The 15,779-nt window shown below is 54.6% G+C and overlaps 1 protein-coding gene across 2 annotated transcripts; it reads right to left on the minus strand.

Annotated features, from left to right (window-relative positions):
• Positions 1–3,542: 3,542 nt before the first annotated feature.
• LOC146336414 (uncharacterized) lies at positions 3,543–14,171 on the minus strand. 2 transcript variants are annotated; one of them, XM_084818042.1, is made up of 5 exons: positions 13,334–13,649; positions 10,832–10,953; positions 10,654–10,711; positions 9,294–9,339; positions 3,543–6,693 (listed from the first exon to the last, which is right to left on the minus strand). In XM_084818042.1, the coding sequence occupies exons 3-5, from the start codon at positions 10,691–10,693 to the stop codon at positions 3,729–3,731; spliced, it is 3,051 nt and encodes a 1,016-aa protein (XP_084674168.1). In that variant the 5' UTR covers positions 10,694–10,711; positions 10,832–10,953; positions 13,334–13,649; the 3' UTR covers positions 3,543–3,728. The 2 variants fall into 2 exon arrangements, with proteins under 2 accessions (XP_084674168.1, XP_084674167.1); XM_084818041.1 differs by lacking the exon at positions 10,832–10,953 and having other exon boundaries at positions 13,334–14,171.
• Positions 14,172–15,779: the final 1,608 nt, after the last annotated feature.

Consider the following 15,779-nt stretch of genomic DNA (forward strand, 5'->3'; position numbering starts at 1 on the left):
TTTTAGATGGTGCATGTATTGCAGCAGGCAGAGTTTTACCCTTAAAGGTGGCCTAAAAATAATTTGAAATGAATACATAAAAATTGAAAAGTCGTAAAAGAGGCATCCCCACTCACACACAGGAAGGAAGGAATGCCTCTTCCAACATGGTGCTTATGTGTCCTCCAAACTTTATATCCCTACTTATATTAAATATATAATTGCAAGCTGCCTGATTAATTGGGGGCACCTTTTTAGCCAAACAATGTTTTCGATTGATTAGCGCTTCAGTTGGACTTGCAAGAAAGACTGACAAACCAAAGAGCTGTGCTCAGGCAGCTTCCACGCACTGTGGCTTTGCCCCCCTCCTGCACCGAGGGGCCTGTGAGGGTGCTGGCGCTGGGTGCTGGCAACGAGAACACACCCTCCTAGCAAAGACAGCGTCTGTGGCGGAGGGATCTGCTGGGGCAACCCAGCAGAGTTTGCCACAAAGGATGAGGCAGGGACAAGATAGGAACTGCATAACTGACCAGGGAGCCGAGAAATCAAGCAAGATTTAAATCATTCCCGGCGGCTATGCAATACTTAATAATAACATTTGAAGTTCAGCAAGTTTACCAGTTAGACCCAGTTCACATGTAACGGCAGCCGATTAATTATCTCATGAGTTGCTGGGGTTGTGTGCCGACATCATTTTGAATAATTATTTCATGACAAGGGAATCCAGACACTATGGGTTAATCTATGATTAGTAAACTTAAAAATGACGCTTCCCTCACATCCAGACATTAGAACATCACTGCCCCGTTCGTGCGAACAAAATCGAAGATATTACAGTTACCGCCGAACAGAACGGGAACGACGACACCAACTTGACATGAAAACGAGGGACTTACTGTGGCAAAAGCTTTTGTGGACTAGAGCCCCTAATTGGATGAAGTGGGGCTCGATTCCACGGAAGCTTCTGCCGCGCCGTGGCAGCGATCCTATACATGCTTGTGAATAAGCCCCATTCAACTCAGCGGGGCTTGTATCTGAGTGAATAAACGCAGCGCAGGTGTGCAGGAGAACACCAGCAGCCCAAGGCGTCCGGGGGGCACCCGGTCGGGGGAGGCTGCTCCGGAGAGTCCTGGATCTTAAGTGCTTGGTGGAAGGAGACGGAATCTTCCGCAGGGGGAGAATGGGGGCCCGCCAGGCCATCCTCCTGGGCAGAAAAAAATGAGTGCCTAGAGTGGTCTTTTTCCGGTGGCCGTATCCTGCAAGCCCCTCCACTCCTTAGTGCTGGGCCACACAGGCCAGAGAGGCCCCCTTGTCTTCTCAGCATGAGGTGTGCAGCCCAGGGAAAGTGCAGAAATTCGACACGCACACAGACCCCGACAGGGCGGCTGCAAACGTTAGGGGAATTAAGTCCTTTAGGGCGCAGTCCTATCTGGATGCCTGTCGGCCCCCAAACCTGGAGGCTGATTGGCACCCTGTGCGGGGCGGGGGGAGCAGCGGAGGTGATTTTCGCCTCTGCGCTGCTTCTGCTCTGCATTGTTGCTAGATGGGTGTTTTTGCCCATCTAGCCAGGACTCTGCGGGGTGGGGGGGAGCTGGGGAGGGCTGTGGGGGGCTCCTGTCCCCGCTTCCCCAGTTTCCTCCCCTCCCTGCCTACAGAACCACCCCTTTTCCCTCCTCCGCAAGTTTGCTTTGCAAGCCCGGAGGGGTAGCCGCGGCAGTTCTCTCTGTGCCAAGGGGGTGGGCTGGGGGTGTGGAGCTCAGACTTTTGGGTCTGGAGTGCTGACTCCAACCTCAGATCCAGGAATCCAAACTATCCTATGGACCCCCCCCAGACGCTGTCGTAAGGGCTGTAGTATTGCTGTTGCCAGGCACAATCCTATGCATGGGCAGCTCTGCACCGGCCTAAAATCCTGCATTTAAAATGGGGCTTTCTGCTTCTGTTTTAAATGCAGGATCACAGCGACTCCGTCTTTCACATGCTTCCTTTCCCCCTCCTTCTCCCCGTATCCGAGTCTTCCATTATCTTTCATTGATCTCGCTCCTCTTCTTGCCGCTTTTCCTTTTTTCACGGAGGGAACTCCAGCGGAACACAAGGGGGTAATTTGATAGCTCATTATCTGCAATCTATTTAAAAACAACAAAGGGCATTTAGTGCAGGAGACGCCTTGAATGATCACGGCGTCATGTAAAGAGCCCGCAAACTTCTGTGAGGAGCAATCTCAATCACAGGATAACAGCTCAGTGTGAAGGAGCCCCTGGTCTAGACAGAAAAAAAAAGCCCTACAACTCCCAGCATTACCCAGCCAGCATGTCTGGATGACATGACTTGAATATTCAAAATGGCTGCTGGCACACACCGCAGCACACTGTGGCTTAAACCAGCTATGGCGGGCCGCAGTGATCATGCGAGCCAGGCGCATGCATGCACACACGGAGGTGGGGGATGGGTACACTATATAGTAATACCCCCAAAAAAGCCTAAAATGGCATATACACAACGCCTTCTTTGGGGAGCCCCTGGGAGAATGGGACCTTTCACATGAAGCACAAGAGAAGGTGGAAGGTGATGTTATAGAAATTTCAGCTTTAATATGTCTACTTTAGCTTAAGCTGTTCTATGTAGCTAGATTTTTGTGTGTGTTCTACCTCTGTATATAACTGCCATGCTAGCAAAGATATAGTGCCTTATCAGAGACTCAGGAATGTCAAGAATGTAGTATGCAAGAGTACATGACTATCTCTCTGCTGTCTCTCTACACCTGCTTGAGTGTTGAGGGGCGTTGTTTGTGCCAGCTAGACAAAGAAGTGAGTAGAGAGCAGGCGTAAGACAGCCCCCAAAGACTTTGCGTATATAAGCTTCTGGATCACACTACTTGATTGCCATCTTTGTTGGTGCATTAGCCCCAAAGGTTGCCTTATTCTGCAGAATAAAATTGTGTTGGACCAGATCTCTGCCTCCTCTTGTTCTTGGTAAACAAATTGGATGAGTGTACCAAGGATAGAACACAATTTTTGTAACAGTGAGATTGTACTTACGCCATTGATGCACATTAAGAACATGACATCAGAAGAGCCCCAAGGGAGCAGACTTGTGATCCACCTGGGCCAGCACTCTGTTCCCACTGCAGACAACAGGATGCCTCCATGGGAAGCCCACAAGCAGGACACAAAGGCCTTCACCTTCTCCTGCTGCTGTCTGCCATGGACTGGAATCGAAAGGCATGCTGCCTCTGATCCCAGAGGTAGCATACGGACATCATGACTAGTAGCCATCATGACTAGTGGCCATCATAGGACCATAGCTTGGCAGTAGACCCTGCTCTGCATGCAGGAGGCCCCAGGTTCAACCCCCGGCATCTCCAGGCAGGGAGCTTAGGGAAGAATCCTGCCTGAAAGCCTGGAGAGCCATGGCTGCTGGTCAGCGTCAACAATGCTGGGCTGGATGGACCCAGGGTCTGACTCGGTAGAAGGCAGCTTCCGATGCTCCATCATGACTAGTAGCCATGGCTGCTGAGTGCTGAGCACCTGTTGAAAAACAGCACAGAATGACCAGTGGGTGACTTTGCTTCAGGCAAGTATCTTTAATAGTTTCTCCCCCTACCACCACACCCACCCCTTAGTTTTACTTCTGAAGAAATCCCCCTCTCTCTTGACGCTGGCTGGATTGTTGCAGAAGGTTTTCTGTCCCCTTTTTTCACCTCCTTCCCTGTTAGGAGGGAGCAGAGCTAGCTGGCGCTGGACTGGGCTTCCTCACTTCTGAGCCGGCTGTGGGCTGCTGGGCTTTCTGCCAAGCCGTACAACCTGAGGGATCCTGTTCCCATTCATTTCCATGATCGACTTTGGAAGAACCCAGCAGAACGTCTTGACTGTGGAGCCTGTTTCATCGAGAGGCATGCAGACATAGCAAAAGGGTCGGGAAGGTTTCCCCTGAGGCCGCGGGCCCGGGTGGTCCTGGCGATGTGCCAGCCTCTTCGCTTTCCTTCCTGTCCCCTTGTCAACGTCAACATCGAGTTTCAGTTCCACTCCTTGGGGCAGCCGCTGCCGCAACTTGGCTTCCATTTTTTTCTTTAAGTGCACATTCAGTTTCCTTTTTGTCATACCGAGTTCCACGAAGAGGCTCGTCCTGGTGATGGAGGCCTCATTCTGCCAGGTTCTTGCTTTCTTGGCATCAGCTTCTTCTCCTTTCTCAACAGAGGAAGGTGGCCGAAGCACGTTTCTGAACCTTCTCGCAGGTACCTCCTGCAAGTTCCTTGCCTCCGCAGTTTCAGTTCTTCCCTCAGTCTCTGCTCCTCTCTCAGTGGGAAGCGGGAGAATGGTGTAACACAGTGTTCCCCCCAGTTCTGCCTGACCACTCGTCGTTCTCCCCTCAGCACTTCCCTCGGCCTCTGCTCCCTTCTCAGTGGAAGGCGGGGGAGCACTGCAGCCCCCCTGTGCCTCCCCCTTTCCATCCCCTCTCCCGCCGGCTGCAGCTCCTTCCTTATCCAAGGGCAGCGGGAGAGCCCCAGCGGAGGATCCCTTCTCCGGCTGCGTCTCCACTTCACCCACCGCAGGCATTTTGATGCCCGGCTGTACGGTCTCCGTAGCAGGAGATTCAGGGGCGCTCTTCAGTGTGGGCTCTTGGGGGGCTTCCTGGGGCTCTGGAGGAACACCACAAGCAGAAGTCTCGTCTGAAAAGGTATTTGGGAAATGAACTTTGGATGGTTTCCCAGCACCAGCCTCAGGGAGAGAGCCTGAGCTGCGTGGCTGTTGTGGCTCTGGCTTGGTGAGGTCTTGGCCTGGGCCCAGGGTTGATGCTTCCGCCTTGGGAGGCTTTTTCAGAATGAAGATGGGCAAGTGAGGTTTCTGAGGGACCCTCTTGACAAGTTCCGCTTGAAGCCCAATTGGCTGTGAATACCCAAAGGTCATCTCTGCCGCAGACTTCGTGTACAGTGTCGGAAGCTTCCACATGTAGACGAGGTTTTTGTGCCTGATATTGAGATCGATGATGCAAAGGGCCTCTCTGGCGACGAAGGGCAGCGAGAGGTGTTTCGACCTTGGGATTTTGATGCCGAAACGAATCAGCTTGGGCAGAGGATATACAGAAAGGGTACTAAATATTCGGAAGGAATTTTCAACCACTTCTGGAAAAGCTCCCTTTTTAATTTCTAACATCTTCACAGTGATGTGGAAAAGAAGTCTCCTGAGTTCTTCTGGCTCCATTGAGAGGAGAATATAATTCCCTCTGATGCCCTGGAAAGCATCCCTTTGACTGCCTAGCTTCTTCACAGTGGGGTGGAACGCCAGCCTCTTGATTTCTTCTGGCTGCACTGAGTGAAGGACATAATACTCTTTCGTTCTTGGAGATCTCAGTAACGGTTTGGCCACGGCATTTCTGGGTAGAGAATCGAGGCGTGCTGCCATGCCAGCCCTCATTGGCATCAACATTATATTTTTCTTTGGCCTTTCATTGCCGCTTGCAGGCACCACATACAGTTGGTTTTCCAGGGACTGAAACCGTCTTACGGACATGTTGACGAGGGCTGGAATGCCACACTGCCTCTGGACCATTTTCTTTTTGACATGAAATTCAAGGGAGTCTCTGACTCCATCATCCATTTTTTTCAGGACAAAAGGGACTGGCTTAAAGTCATAGAAAGGGAAAGTGGAACGGACAATCATCTTCAACCTTGGATGCTGTCTGATGTGAGAAGGGGCCTCTGGGATGGATTTCTCCCAGGTGCTATCAAGTCCCAACTTGCCCTTCAAATTTCTGTCAATACGCTGAAGATCCATTTTGGCCACCAAAGGCAACCTCGGGGCCTTCTCCTCCCTCTTCCCTTGATCAGTGAGCATCAGTTTGGGAGGACAGGGTGTGGGAGGAGAGGGTGTGTCCTGTGGTGGCACAGGACCCATACGGATTTCTAGGGACTTCTCCACCAAGACTATGCGGTCTTTTTTTTCATAAGCTGATCTCTCACGAATATTTATTTGTGCAAAAGAAGTAATGGGTTGGGGGTTTTCTTCTTCTGGTAAGTCAGGGGTGCTTTTTACTTCCCGACAACTTTCCGGAAGCAACAGGATATATGAGGGTTCGTGCTTCTCTTTCATCAACTGGATATATGAGGGTTCGTGCTTCTCTTTCATCAACTGGATATATGAGGGTTCGTGCTTCTCTTTCGACAGGATATAGGGTTTGCGCTTTCCTTTCATCGACAGGATATATGAGGGTTTGCGCTTTCCTTTCACTAACAGGGTATTGGAGGGTTCGCGCTTCCTTTTCATGGATGGGATATTGGAGGGTTCGCATTTCCTTTTCATGGATGGGATATACGAGGGTTTATGCTTCCCTTTCATCAGTGGGATATAAGAGGGTTCACCCTTCCCTTTCATCAAGGAGGGATCATCTGATTCGGAGTTAAAATCAGAGCATTTGCTCTCTGACTCATCTGAAGAATCTGATATTGTCGACGAAGAATCTCTAGCTGTCGTGGGGCACTTTCTGGAACTAGAATGCAAGTCCAGATGTTTTAAACGAGGAAGGCAGAAAGAGGAGGAGGAGGAGGAGGAGGAGGAGGAGGAGGAGGAGGAGGAGGAGGAAGAGGAGATATTCTGTAGAATGACATTAGGAGATCTAATTCTGTTATATTCTGGATATAAAATATCATCTCGATGCCTGTTTCCCATATCTTCATATGTAAGAGAAGAATGTCTATGCATCTCACAGGGGTATTCATAACTGCAGAAAATAAAACAAAGCAACATTTTCTTTCACAATTGGTACAGTGTGTGTGTGTGAGTCCTTCCATTTCCAAATGATGACGTATATATAATAATAGATTTCTAACATCATTCTGGGCTCTTACAGGAGGTCAGCAGAAGAAAGTATGATGTGAAAAAGAAACAGAGACAATGTTAGCCAAAAAAGAGACAAAAATATAGCTTTGTGTCTAGGATTTATACTACAGCTGCAACCTTTAATCAATTAAACAAATAGATTAATTGATTAAACCCCTTTGAAAATCAAGTACAAGGGCAACACATTTTGTTTAACATCTTCCAAATAATTTTAAATATAAATACATATAAAAACTGCAGCAGGCAGGCACCTTCTTAGAAGAGGCTCAGTCCGGACAAGACTGGTTCCTCTGTCCAGATGGGGGAAGTGCAACCAGCCCTGGAGGGGCAGGTGCGCAGCTTGGGGGTTCTTCAGGATCCATCATTGCCACTGGAGGCTCAGGTGGCCTCCATGGCTTGGTGCGCCTTCTGCCAGCTTCAGTTGTAGCTGGCAGAAACGTGTGGCCCAGCTGCAGCAGTGTCTATGCTCTGGTAAAGTCTAGGCTAGATTACTGCAGTGTGTTGCACATTGGGCTGCCTTTGCAGAGGGTTCAGGGAAAAAAGCAAATAAATGCAAATAAACTTCATGTTCCAAATGAAACGGCATCCGGTCTATGAAATCCATGTCTCCAACTTTGGTCTGATGCTCACTGTAGTCCTGTGAACATCAGCCTTGTTGATCCAAATGGATTTGTCTGCAGAAGACCCCCTCTGTGTCTCTCACAGAATCCCAGACTGTTGCAGAGGGCCTGGCAGCATGTCCTGCCGTGCACTCTCCGCTCGTGTGGGGCACTGGCTGGCTGGCCCTCCCGTCTCGCCACTGTTCTGTGCCCCCCCAAGCCCCATCCAGCGCTCCCTTGCAGCCAGCAGTGTGGTGGCAGATTCCAACATACAGACGTGCATCACGCCAGTCCCCATGACATGTCCCCAAAGAGAGTTAAAAATGCAGACAGCTGTATTGATCTTTATCTGTATATTACGTGTGTGTGCATGGGATAGCTCAAAAGAATATAATGATGCTGGGAAAATCAGTTCCACCTTCCAGCTATTGTGAGGAGTCCAGCTACGCTCAGAGAGAACAGGAAGCATCTTGCCCTGACTGGAGGGGTCCTCCTCAGAGGAGGCGCCAGAGGCCCCAGAAGCCCAGGGCTCCCCAGGCCAGGGATCGCCCCCAGCGCCACGGGGCCTGAGCCCTTGTGGGAGGTGGCTGCCAGGCCCCCGTCAGGAGAGAGAGAGGGACCTCAGGACCCAAGAAGAGCCCTCCTGGACCAGGCCAAAGGCCTTCCCAGTCCATTCTTCTGTTCCCACAGAGGTCGCCAGGTGCCCACAAGCCGGGTGTGCGTGCAATGGCTGGTGTGCCCAGGACCTGGCAGCAGGAGGCACGGAGCCTCTGATACTGCCAGTAATACAGAGCCATGATTCAGGACTAGTAGTCAGTGACAGCCCATCATCCATGGAAGGAAACAGTGGCCACTGCTTGCGTGGAGAGATGCAGAGCTCTTCAGCACAGCTGAGAAACCCAACCCCGCACCCCTGCACACTGGCCAGCACCGAGGGTCAGCCATGGCCTCAGGCCTGCCTGGCCCGGCCCGGCGAAGTCCTCCTCAGAAGAGGCGCCAGAGGCCCCAGAAGCTCAGGGCCCCCCAGGCCAGGGGCTGCCCCCAGCGCCACGGGGCCTGAGCCCTCGGGGGGGCTGCCGGGCAGAGGCAGAGGCTGAGTCCCCCGAGCCCCAGGAGCGTCGTGGCCTCAAGTGAGAGGCTAGCAGGGCTCCTGTGCGACAGGTGCTGGCCTCCAGAAGAGGTCTCCTCAGGAGAAAGGGACGCCTCAGGAGCAGGCCCTGGAAAGGGAGCTCTGAGTGCTGCCGCTGAGCTCTGGGTGGGGTCCGGCAGGCTTTGGGCTTAGAAGCCTTCACTGGAAACCCGGCCAGCATCGGAACAACTTAGTCCACCCAGCCTCTGCCGGGCACCTGGTCTCTGAGCCGTGCCCTGCAAGCGAGGCTCTGCCTCCTGGACTGCCCAGCGGCCCGCTCCTGGGCTGTGGCACGGCCCGCTCACTCGCTGCCTCGACTGCTCCTGCTGCCGCCTTGTCTGCCTGCCTGACCGCTGCCTGGATTTTGACCGCTCTGCCTTAGCCTCAACCTCCTCGGACTGGAGCCTGTGTGCGGGACCCTTTGCTCGCCAGCCTGGCTATTCTGTCGCATCACTCCCTGCATTCGCTTGCAAGGAGCCACGGCTCGGTCTAGAGCAGGACGGGAAAGCGGCAGAGGGTGCCGTCGCCCTGCTCACCCCAAACTCCTGGCACTTCAGCCCTGTGAGCCCTGCCTCCGCTACACCGCTGCTGGAACCAGCACCATGCAGGAGACAGTCGTCATGGTGGGCAACCAGAGAAGCTTCTGTGCCATCAGCAACTTCCTCCCCGATAACCCACCTCCAGCCGGGCGCCCCCGAGAACACAGCCCGGGAGAACACTGCTCTCACCTAGAGGCAGTGAGATTTCACCTACCTTTCAGAACCAGAAGTTAACTCTTTTCCACAAATACAAAGAGGTTCTACAACAGAAAAAAAAAGGTCAATGCTATCTGTTTAGAAGATGGTTTATTTTAAAGATTTTAAACCTACCCTTCAAGGGCACTGCCCTCACAAAGCAGCTTACAATAAAATAAAAACATGAAATACACATTAAGATTAAACACACAGCAGTAGCAGCAGCTGCGACTAGTGATTTTTAAACACCAAAGGCAGACTGGAGGAAATGTATCTCCAGGGTCTTTTGAAAAGCCAGCAGTATCTTCCAACGGTGTGGGGCCACCACTGAGAAAGCCCTGTCCCCGGTACCTGCCAGCAGAAGGGCTCTTGTTGCCGGTGGCCCAGAAGATCAGACCTCCAATGCTGATTTCAGTGCTTGGACAGGCTCATGCAGCCATGGGGGGGGGGGGGTCCTTCAGATAACGAGGTCCCAAACCATTTAGGGCTCTGAAGGCCAAAACCAGCATGTTGAACTGCGCCCACAAACTAACAGGCAGCCAGGGTGTATGATACTGAATCAAGACACCGAGCTCCCAGAAGCGTTCTCACTGCTGCATTCTTTACCAGTTGTACCATTCTGCAGTATTATTTGGGCTGCAGTGTTTAATCGATTAATCAGTTAGACTGACAGATTAAAAAAGACTTTAAAGTCAACTACAAAGGTGTCCCTGATATATCAGGCAGATTAAAATGTCGTATTATTTTCGATACAAGGACTGATAAAAACTGCAGGTGCTCCATCCATCTTAGCGTGGTACAGAAGGAAGCGGACTCAAAAAGCAATCCTGTACAGGGTGGAGTCATGGGTTAGACCGGAGCTGGGGGGAGGAATACAGGAAGCTGCCTTGTGCTGAGTCAGACCCTGGGTCCATCTAGCCCAGTACTGTCAACACTGACTGGCAGCAGCGGCTCTCCATGGTTTCAGGCAGGAGTTTTCCCAACCCAACCTGGAGATGCCAGGGATCAAACCTGGGGCCTGCTGCATGCAAAGCAAGGACTCTACCACTGAGCTGTGGCCCCTTGAGGAATGCACTCATGCTGTATCCTATATTCCTCCAGGTGAGGAACATGTCCCTGTTGATGGAGGAATTTACCCCAGCACTAAACCTGGTGAATGAAATTTCCAGAAGGGATTTTAGAAAAAGAAAGCTGCCCCCTGCATTGACTACCACCCCACCCACATCACCACAACAGAGCACAGGACATGGTGCAATGCAGCCCCCAAGCACAGCCCACCAATAGCAGTATGTAAACCTCACACTGATATACCTGGGCAATCTAGGCAATGTCATTATAACGGTACTTAGAAGAGAAAGTTGATGCTGGAATGAACATACGGTTTGCTCGTGCTATTTGGACGTCCGTTTCTCTCTCCATTTCAGGTTCTGTTTCAGGCTGCACGAAGGTAGAAAAAGATGAGTAAAGGGAAGAGTGAGCATCTGTTCCCAAGTTTCCTTAGCTGTTCAGCTCCCTAAGTCTTTCCCTCATGCAGGGAGACAGAGAGGGCTCTTGCACCTGTGTCGGGCTTGTGGGCTTCTCCTTTGGTCATCTGGTCGGCCACGGTGGGAACTGAGCGCCAGGGGCCCCTTGGTCTGATCCAGTGTGGCTCTTCTAAGATTCTTAGAAACAGGGTCACCCTAAGGGCCAAAACAGACAGCAGCTTCGTCTTCTCATTCAGATCAGGACCATAACGTTGAGGCAGTGGAGGCTGGTGGCTCTGATGTCGGTGGGGCAGTGGATCCGCTCTGGGTTTCAGTGAGAACTAGTCAGAACTCTCAAGGCGCTCTCCAAGGCACTTTGCAGCGTTCTGCCAGCTTTGCACCTTGGATAGTCCCTTTAGAGTTCTGACGGAAACCCAGAGCGGATTCACTGCCCCACTGACATCAAAGCCACCTGCCTCTACTGTGTGGGGGTAGGGTTTTCTTTAAGAACTGGATCAGGCCCCCTGCACGTACTCCAGGGTGGAAACGAAGAAAAGATGTAGCTGCTGGGGACAGATTCAAAGTTCAGTCTGTTTTGGCCCAAAGACATTTTGCGCCCAAAGCAGAAGAGCCAATGGTGCCCCGCCCCCACCGCTCCCCACAAGTCCAGATGGGTTCTACCCAAGGCCGGCCAGGATAGTTCGGCACCAACGGGCACGACAGTCCCACAACCCCCTTCCTTGGGGAGTAAAAAAATACAATAACAATAAATGAAGAAGTCACAATTTGCGACCCTTTCATGGCACCCCAGCACGCCACGGTATATTGCATACGAATGGTATAACCACATCGGTAGAGCCCTGCTGGGTCAGGCCAAAGACCCTGGACCAGGATAAGTCCCAATCAGTTCATGGTACGTAGGTTCCTGGAAACCTCTTAGCCATGCTGTCCAGATGGGGCCTCCTGTTCCAAGGCAGCATCCCTCTCAGTACCACATGCTGGGGAAGGGAAAGCAGTGGAGGCACGTTGCGCGCATGCCCCACTGACAGGCTTCTAGGGGGCATCGGCTGAAAACCCAATGCCGGACTGCTTGGATCTAAGGTCTGATCCAGCAGGGCTCTGCTGATGTTCTTAGGCTGCAGTCTCCTGGGCACAGCTGCTCCCACCAGTGGCTCCAGGATGGGGGGTGCTCAGGCTCAGCGCCCTCGGAGGGCCCCCCAACTTGGAATAGTTTTGACATGCAAACTCATAATTCCTTTAGGCTCCATCTGATCTGCTTGGATACTCTAGGCAAAGTGGAAATGATAGTGCCAATAGGACGGTAGGCCCTCCTCTGCTGGTCTTGGGGCCCTGGCAAACACCCAACCATGCCAGCCTTGGGAGCCGGACCTGGCTCTCCCCACCCTGCCCCAATGAGGCTGCGAAAGTCTTCCCTTGAAAGGAACGAGGCTTGTGCAGCAGCTGTGCTGACTGAATTGCTGCCCTCTCCCTCTTTGCATCTCTGGAGGGCGATTCCACATTTCCGTATAATCCTGCAGGCGCTGGATGATTCTTGGTACACTTTATGCCACAGACTGCCCACACAGAAGGGCATCATGCTGCAGCACCTTCTGCTGCGGATCATTCGATGTAGCCATGAACTGTGGGGTTCTGAGCGAATTGGACGGGTGACGTGCATCCCTGCTGTGCCCGTGCATCCCTTGGGAACCGCCCAACGGCAGACGGCTGCGTTAGAACCAGCCCGCGGCATCTTTAAGCCTTACGATATGCACAAAGTCCCACCGTCTCCACCCGCTACTCCATTAGCATCCTCCTGTCCCCACAGAATATCCCTGCAGGTTATTATGGTCAAAATATTACAGAACTCTGTAACGTGGGGGGGGGGGGGGCTTTAAAACCCTTATGGAAGTGATCCCTGTGGCACAGGATGGAATTGGCCCCATTTTAGAGATGAGGGAAGAAAGGCCATGTCAACATTACAAACTTATCCTAGCTCAGCTGCCTTGGCTTCCTCCAAAGAATCTCGCAGTTTGTATTTTGGGAGGACAATGAGCATCCTCTGTTATTAAAGATCCTCAGCCCCACTCACGCCTGTAGCTCCTTGAAGCAGGGAGAGCCCGGTTTACGTCTGTGGCATGTAGATTCCCTTGAAGCGGCTTGGTCCAGGGTTCCACTCTTGTTACTAACAGGAAATGTTTCCCCAGTTCCCACTGTACGCCTGCGTGTGCACACGTGTGCTGCCGTTCAGCCTATCGTTGTCTTGGCTTATTGTCTATGATGTCTGCATTTACATCCTGCCTGTTTTCCTCTTGAAAGGAACACAAGGGGTGCATGTGGTCCCCCTCCTCCCCATTTTATCTTCACAACGACCCTGTGAGGCAGGTTGGGCTGAGAGTCAGTGACTGGCCCAAAGTCACCCAGCGAGCTTCATGGCCGAGGGAGGACTAGAACCCAGGTCTCCTGAATCCCAGTCCAGCACTCTAACCACTACACTGCACTGCCTTTCTTATCAATCATACACCGCTGCAGCTTTTCACAGAATGGACGCATGCAATTTCTGGTCATCACATACTCTCAAGTAGTCTCATCTCTTTACCAAGCGCACAGTTGTCTGCCGTGGCCTTGCTTGCAACGTGGCCAGACACGAGGAGGCCCAGATTTCAACCACCAGCCACAGAACCAGCATGGCTGTCCCTGCAAGGTGCAAGCCCCATGGGGACTCGGTGATCCAGGAGAAGCCGGGATACGGGCAGGCGGTGCCGTGGAGCCGTTGCAGCACGCTTCCCTCCTGGCAGGTCCCAGCTGGCCCATCCCTGCCCCCCCCAGGCCCCCCGTTGTCCAGGGACCGGTGGCCATGAAGGTCCTTCTGCCACACCAGCGAGCTGAGCACTAACGCCCCGTAGGCACATCTCATGGTGCGCCCTCCCCCCCCCCCGGGGGACGTCACACCCGCCCCATCCCCAGAGCGGCCAACCGGCGCCTTTGCGACATTTGCCGGCCTGGCGGGGCTCCGCTGCGGAAGGCGGCCGCATCTCATGCGCGTCACAAGGGGCTCAGAGCGGCTGCCGGTTGCCGGGAGACTTCCGGCGCCCGTCTCCCTCGCCGCCTTGGCGGGGCAGGGAAGGGGGTCGCCGGGGCGTCCCGGCTGCCCCCTGGCCGAGGCGGCGGGCCTCGGGCCCTTTCCCTCGCGCGGGGCACCGCGGGGCTGGAACTCCCGCGCGCGCCCTCCTCCGGGACCGGCCCCGCGCGGCGCCCCGGCCCGGGCGGCCGGAGGCAGCCCTGTTTCGCGGCGCTGGCGGGGCGGCCTCCTGCCCCTCGCGGCTGCCCGGAGAGCGGGCGGAGCCGGCGGCTGGCAGCGCCCGGCCGCGGCCCGCTGCACCGGCGGGACGCCTCGTCCCGCCCTGCGCGGATCACCGCGGCGCCGCGCCTGCGCACGCCAGCCGGCGCCCTCCCCCGCAGCGCGGCTCCTCTTGGCGGCGCCGCGCGAGCGGCCACCCGCGCGCCGCCGGGGAGCAGCGGCGGGGGCGGCCGGGGCCGGGCGCGCGCGCTGCGGCTTGCTGGCGGGCGGCCCCTGGGCGGGGAGCGGGCCGGGGCGCTGGCGCGGGGGCGCGCTGCAGCTCCGGGCGCGCCCCCGCGAGGCTGATTCCCAAGGCCCTCCTCGCCAGGCTGCGGGCCGGGGCTCGGCTCTGCAGCGGCCTCGAGAGCCCGACCCGAGCGGCGTGCCTGCGTGCGCCAGTCGCTGGGAACGCGCCGGTGCGCCCGTGCCTGTGCCCGGTTGGGGGTCCCTGGTCGACAGCTGGCTGGCTGGCTGGCTGGCTGGCTGGCCACTGTGTGAACAGATGCGCCCTCAGCCCGGTCCAGCGGGGCTCTTCTGATGTTCTTACGCCCCAAGCTGGGAGAGGGGCAGAGGGCGGGCAGCCCTGCTGCTGCTGCTTCTGGGCCTCTTGGCAGCTTCCAGTCCCGCCAACCGCAGCATCCTTCTGAGCAAGATGCCCAGGCTTGCGGCTGGGAGGCGTGCGGGGCCGTTTCCGTTCCTGCCTGGACAGCCAATGCCCGGTCGTGCCCGGGGACTACTGCTCAACTGCCTGGCCTCTGTGCTGTGGGGCCCCACAGGCCTCTACTCTGCCCCCTATGCTTTTCTCCCAGTACCCACATGACACCACTGGGTAAGGCCACCCAGATGTTTGGGGCGATGCATAATCAGTGAGCAGGAGACACCCTGTTGCATTTCTTGTGTTAATCCAATCCAGGCGAGGGGGGCACAGCGCATGGGCACAGTGGCCACGGAGGGCCCAGAAGCTGAAGTTTGGTCCAGCTAGAGGTCGCTCCTCTCAGTGGCTGGCTCCCCAGCATCACCTGACCCTGGAAAAGCCCCCCCCCCCCCCGGGAGCTCCGTTGCAGTTCCATAGGCGCTCATTTATCTACTTCTGTCCCCAGCACCACAGCTTGGAGCACCTTCTAGCGACTGCGGCGGATGCGTCAGCCATGACCAAGGCAGAGACAGCCTGGCTTCAGTGATCCATGAGCTGATGGCCTCCGGGTTAGACTACTGCAACGTCTCCTAGGTGGAGCTTCCTCAGAAGACGGTCCAGAAAGTGCAGTGAGCCCGAGAGAGAGCGGTGAGGCAGCTGACAGAGCCTGGGTGCTGCAATCGTATCATGCCTGTACTCCACCCACGGCACCAGCTCCTGTGCCATTTGCAGGCCCAGTTCAAAGCGCTCCTGCTGACCTGCATGGTTTGGAGCTGGGATACCCAAAAGCCGCTTGCAGGGAAGCAGCTGCTGCAGACTCTTCCCTCTAGGCCCGGGGACGGCAACCTTTTTGGGCTGTGGGCACATCTGGCAATTTGAATAACTGCCCTGGGCACCACCACATGATGGCTACCATGGGAGGCATGGCAAAGGATGCATAACCTGCCCAAAAGGCTGAGTACAAGGCAGAGGTAGGGTCTGAGCCCCAGCACACTCAACAGTTCCTGTGAACCCAGAGTTTTCCGTACCAAGAGAAACATGTTTCACAGCCATTCCAGATGCTGGTAAGAC

Source organism: Heloderma suspectum, chromosome 12 (assembly GCF_057233095.1).
Source record: "Heloderma suspectum isolate Gila_16-S chromosome 12, 16-S_ref, whole genome shotgun sequence".
Classification (NCBI taxonomy): Eukaryota; Metazoa; Chordata; class Lepidosauria; order Squamata; family Helodermatidae; genus Heloderma; species Heloderma suspectum.

What these genes read in the sequence shown, in the direction of transcription:
- LOC146336414 (XM_084818041.1), bottom strand. Translation starts at nt 13,774, where the DNA reads ATGAGATGCGGCCGCCTTCCGCAGCGGAGCCCCGCCAGGCCGGCAAAT. An exon ending in CCAAATAGCACGAGCAAACC is followed by an intron (nt 9,340 to 10,653) that starts GTATGTTCATTC and finishes TTTCTGTTGTAG; the next exon opens with AACCTCTTTGTATTTGTGGA. An exon ending in TTAACTTCTGGTTCTGAAAG is followed by an intron (nt 6,694 to 9,293) that starts GTAGGTGAAATC and finishes TATTTTCTGCAG; the next exon opens with TTATGAATACCCCTGTGAGA.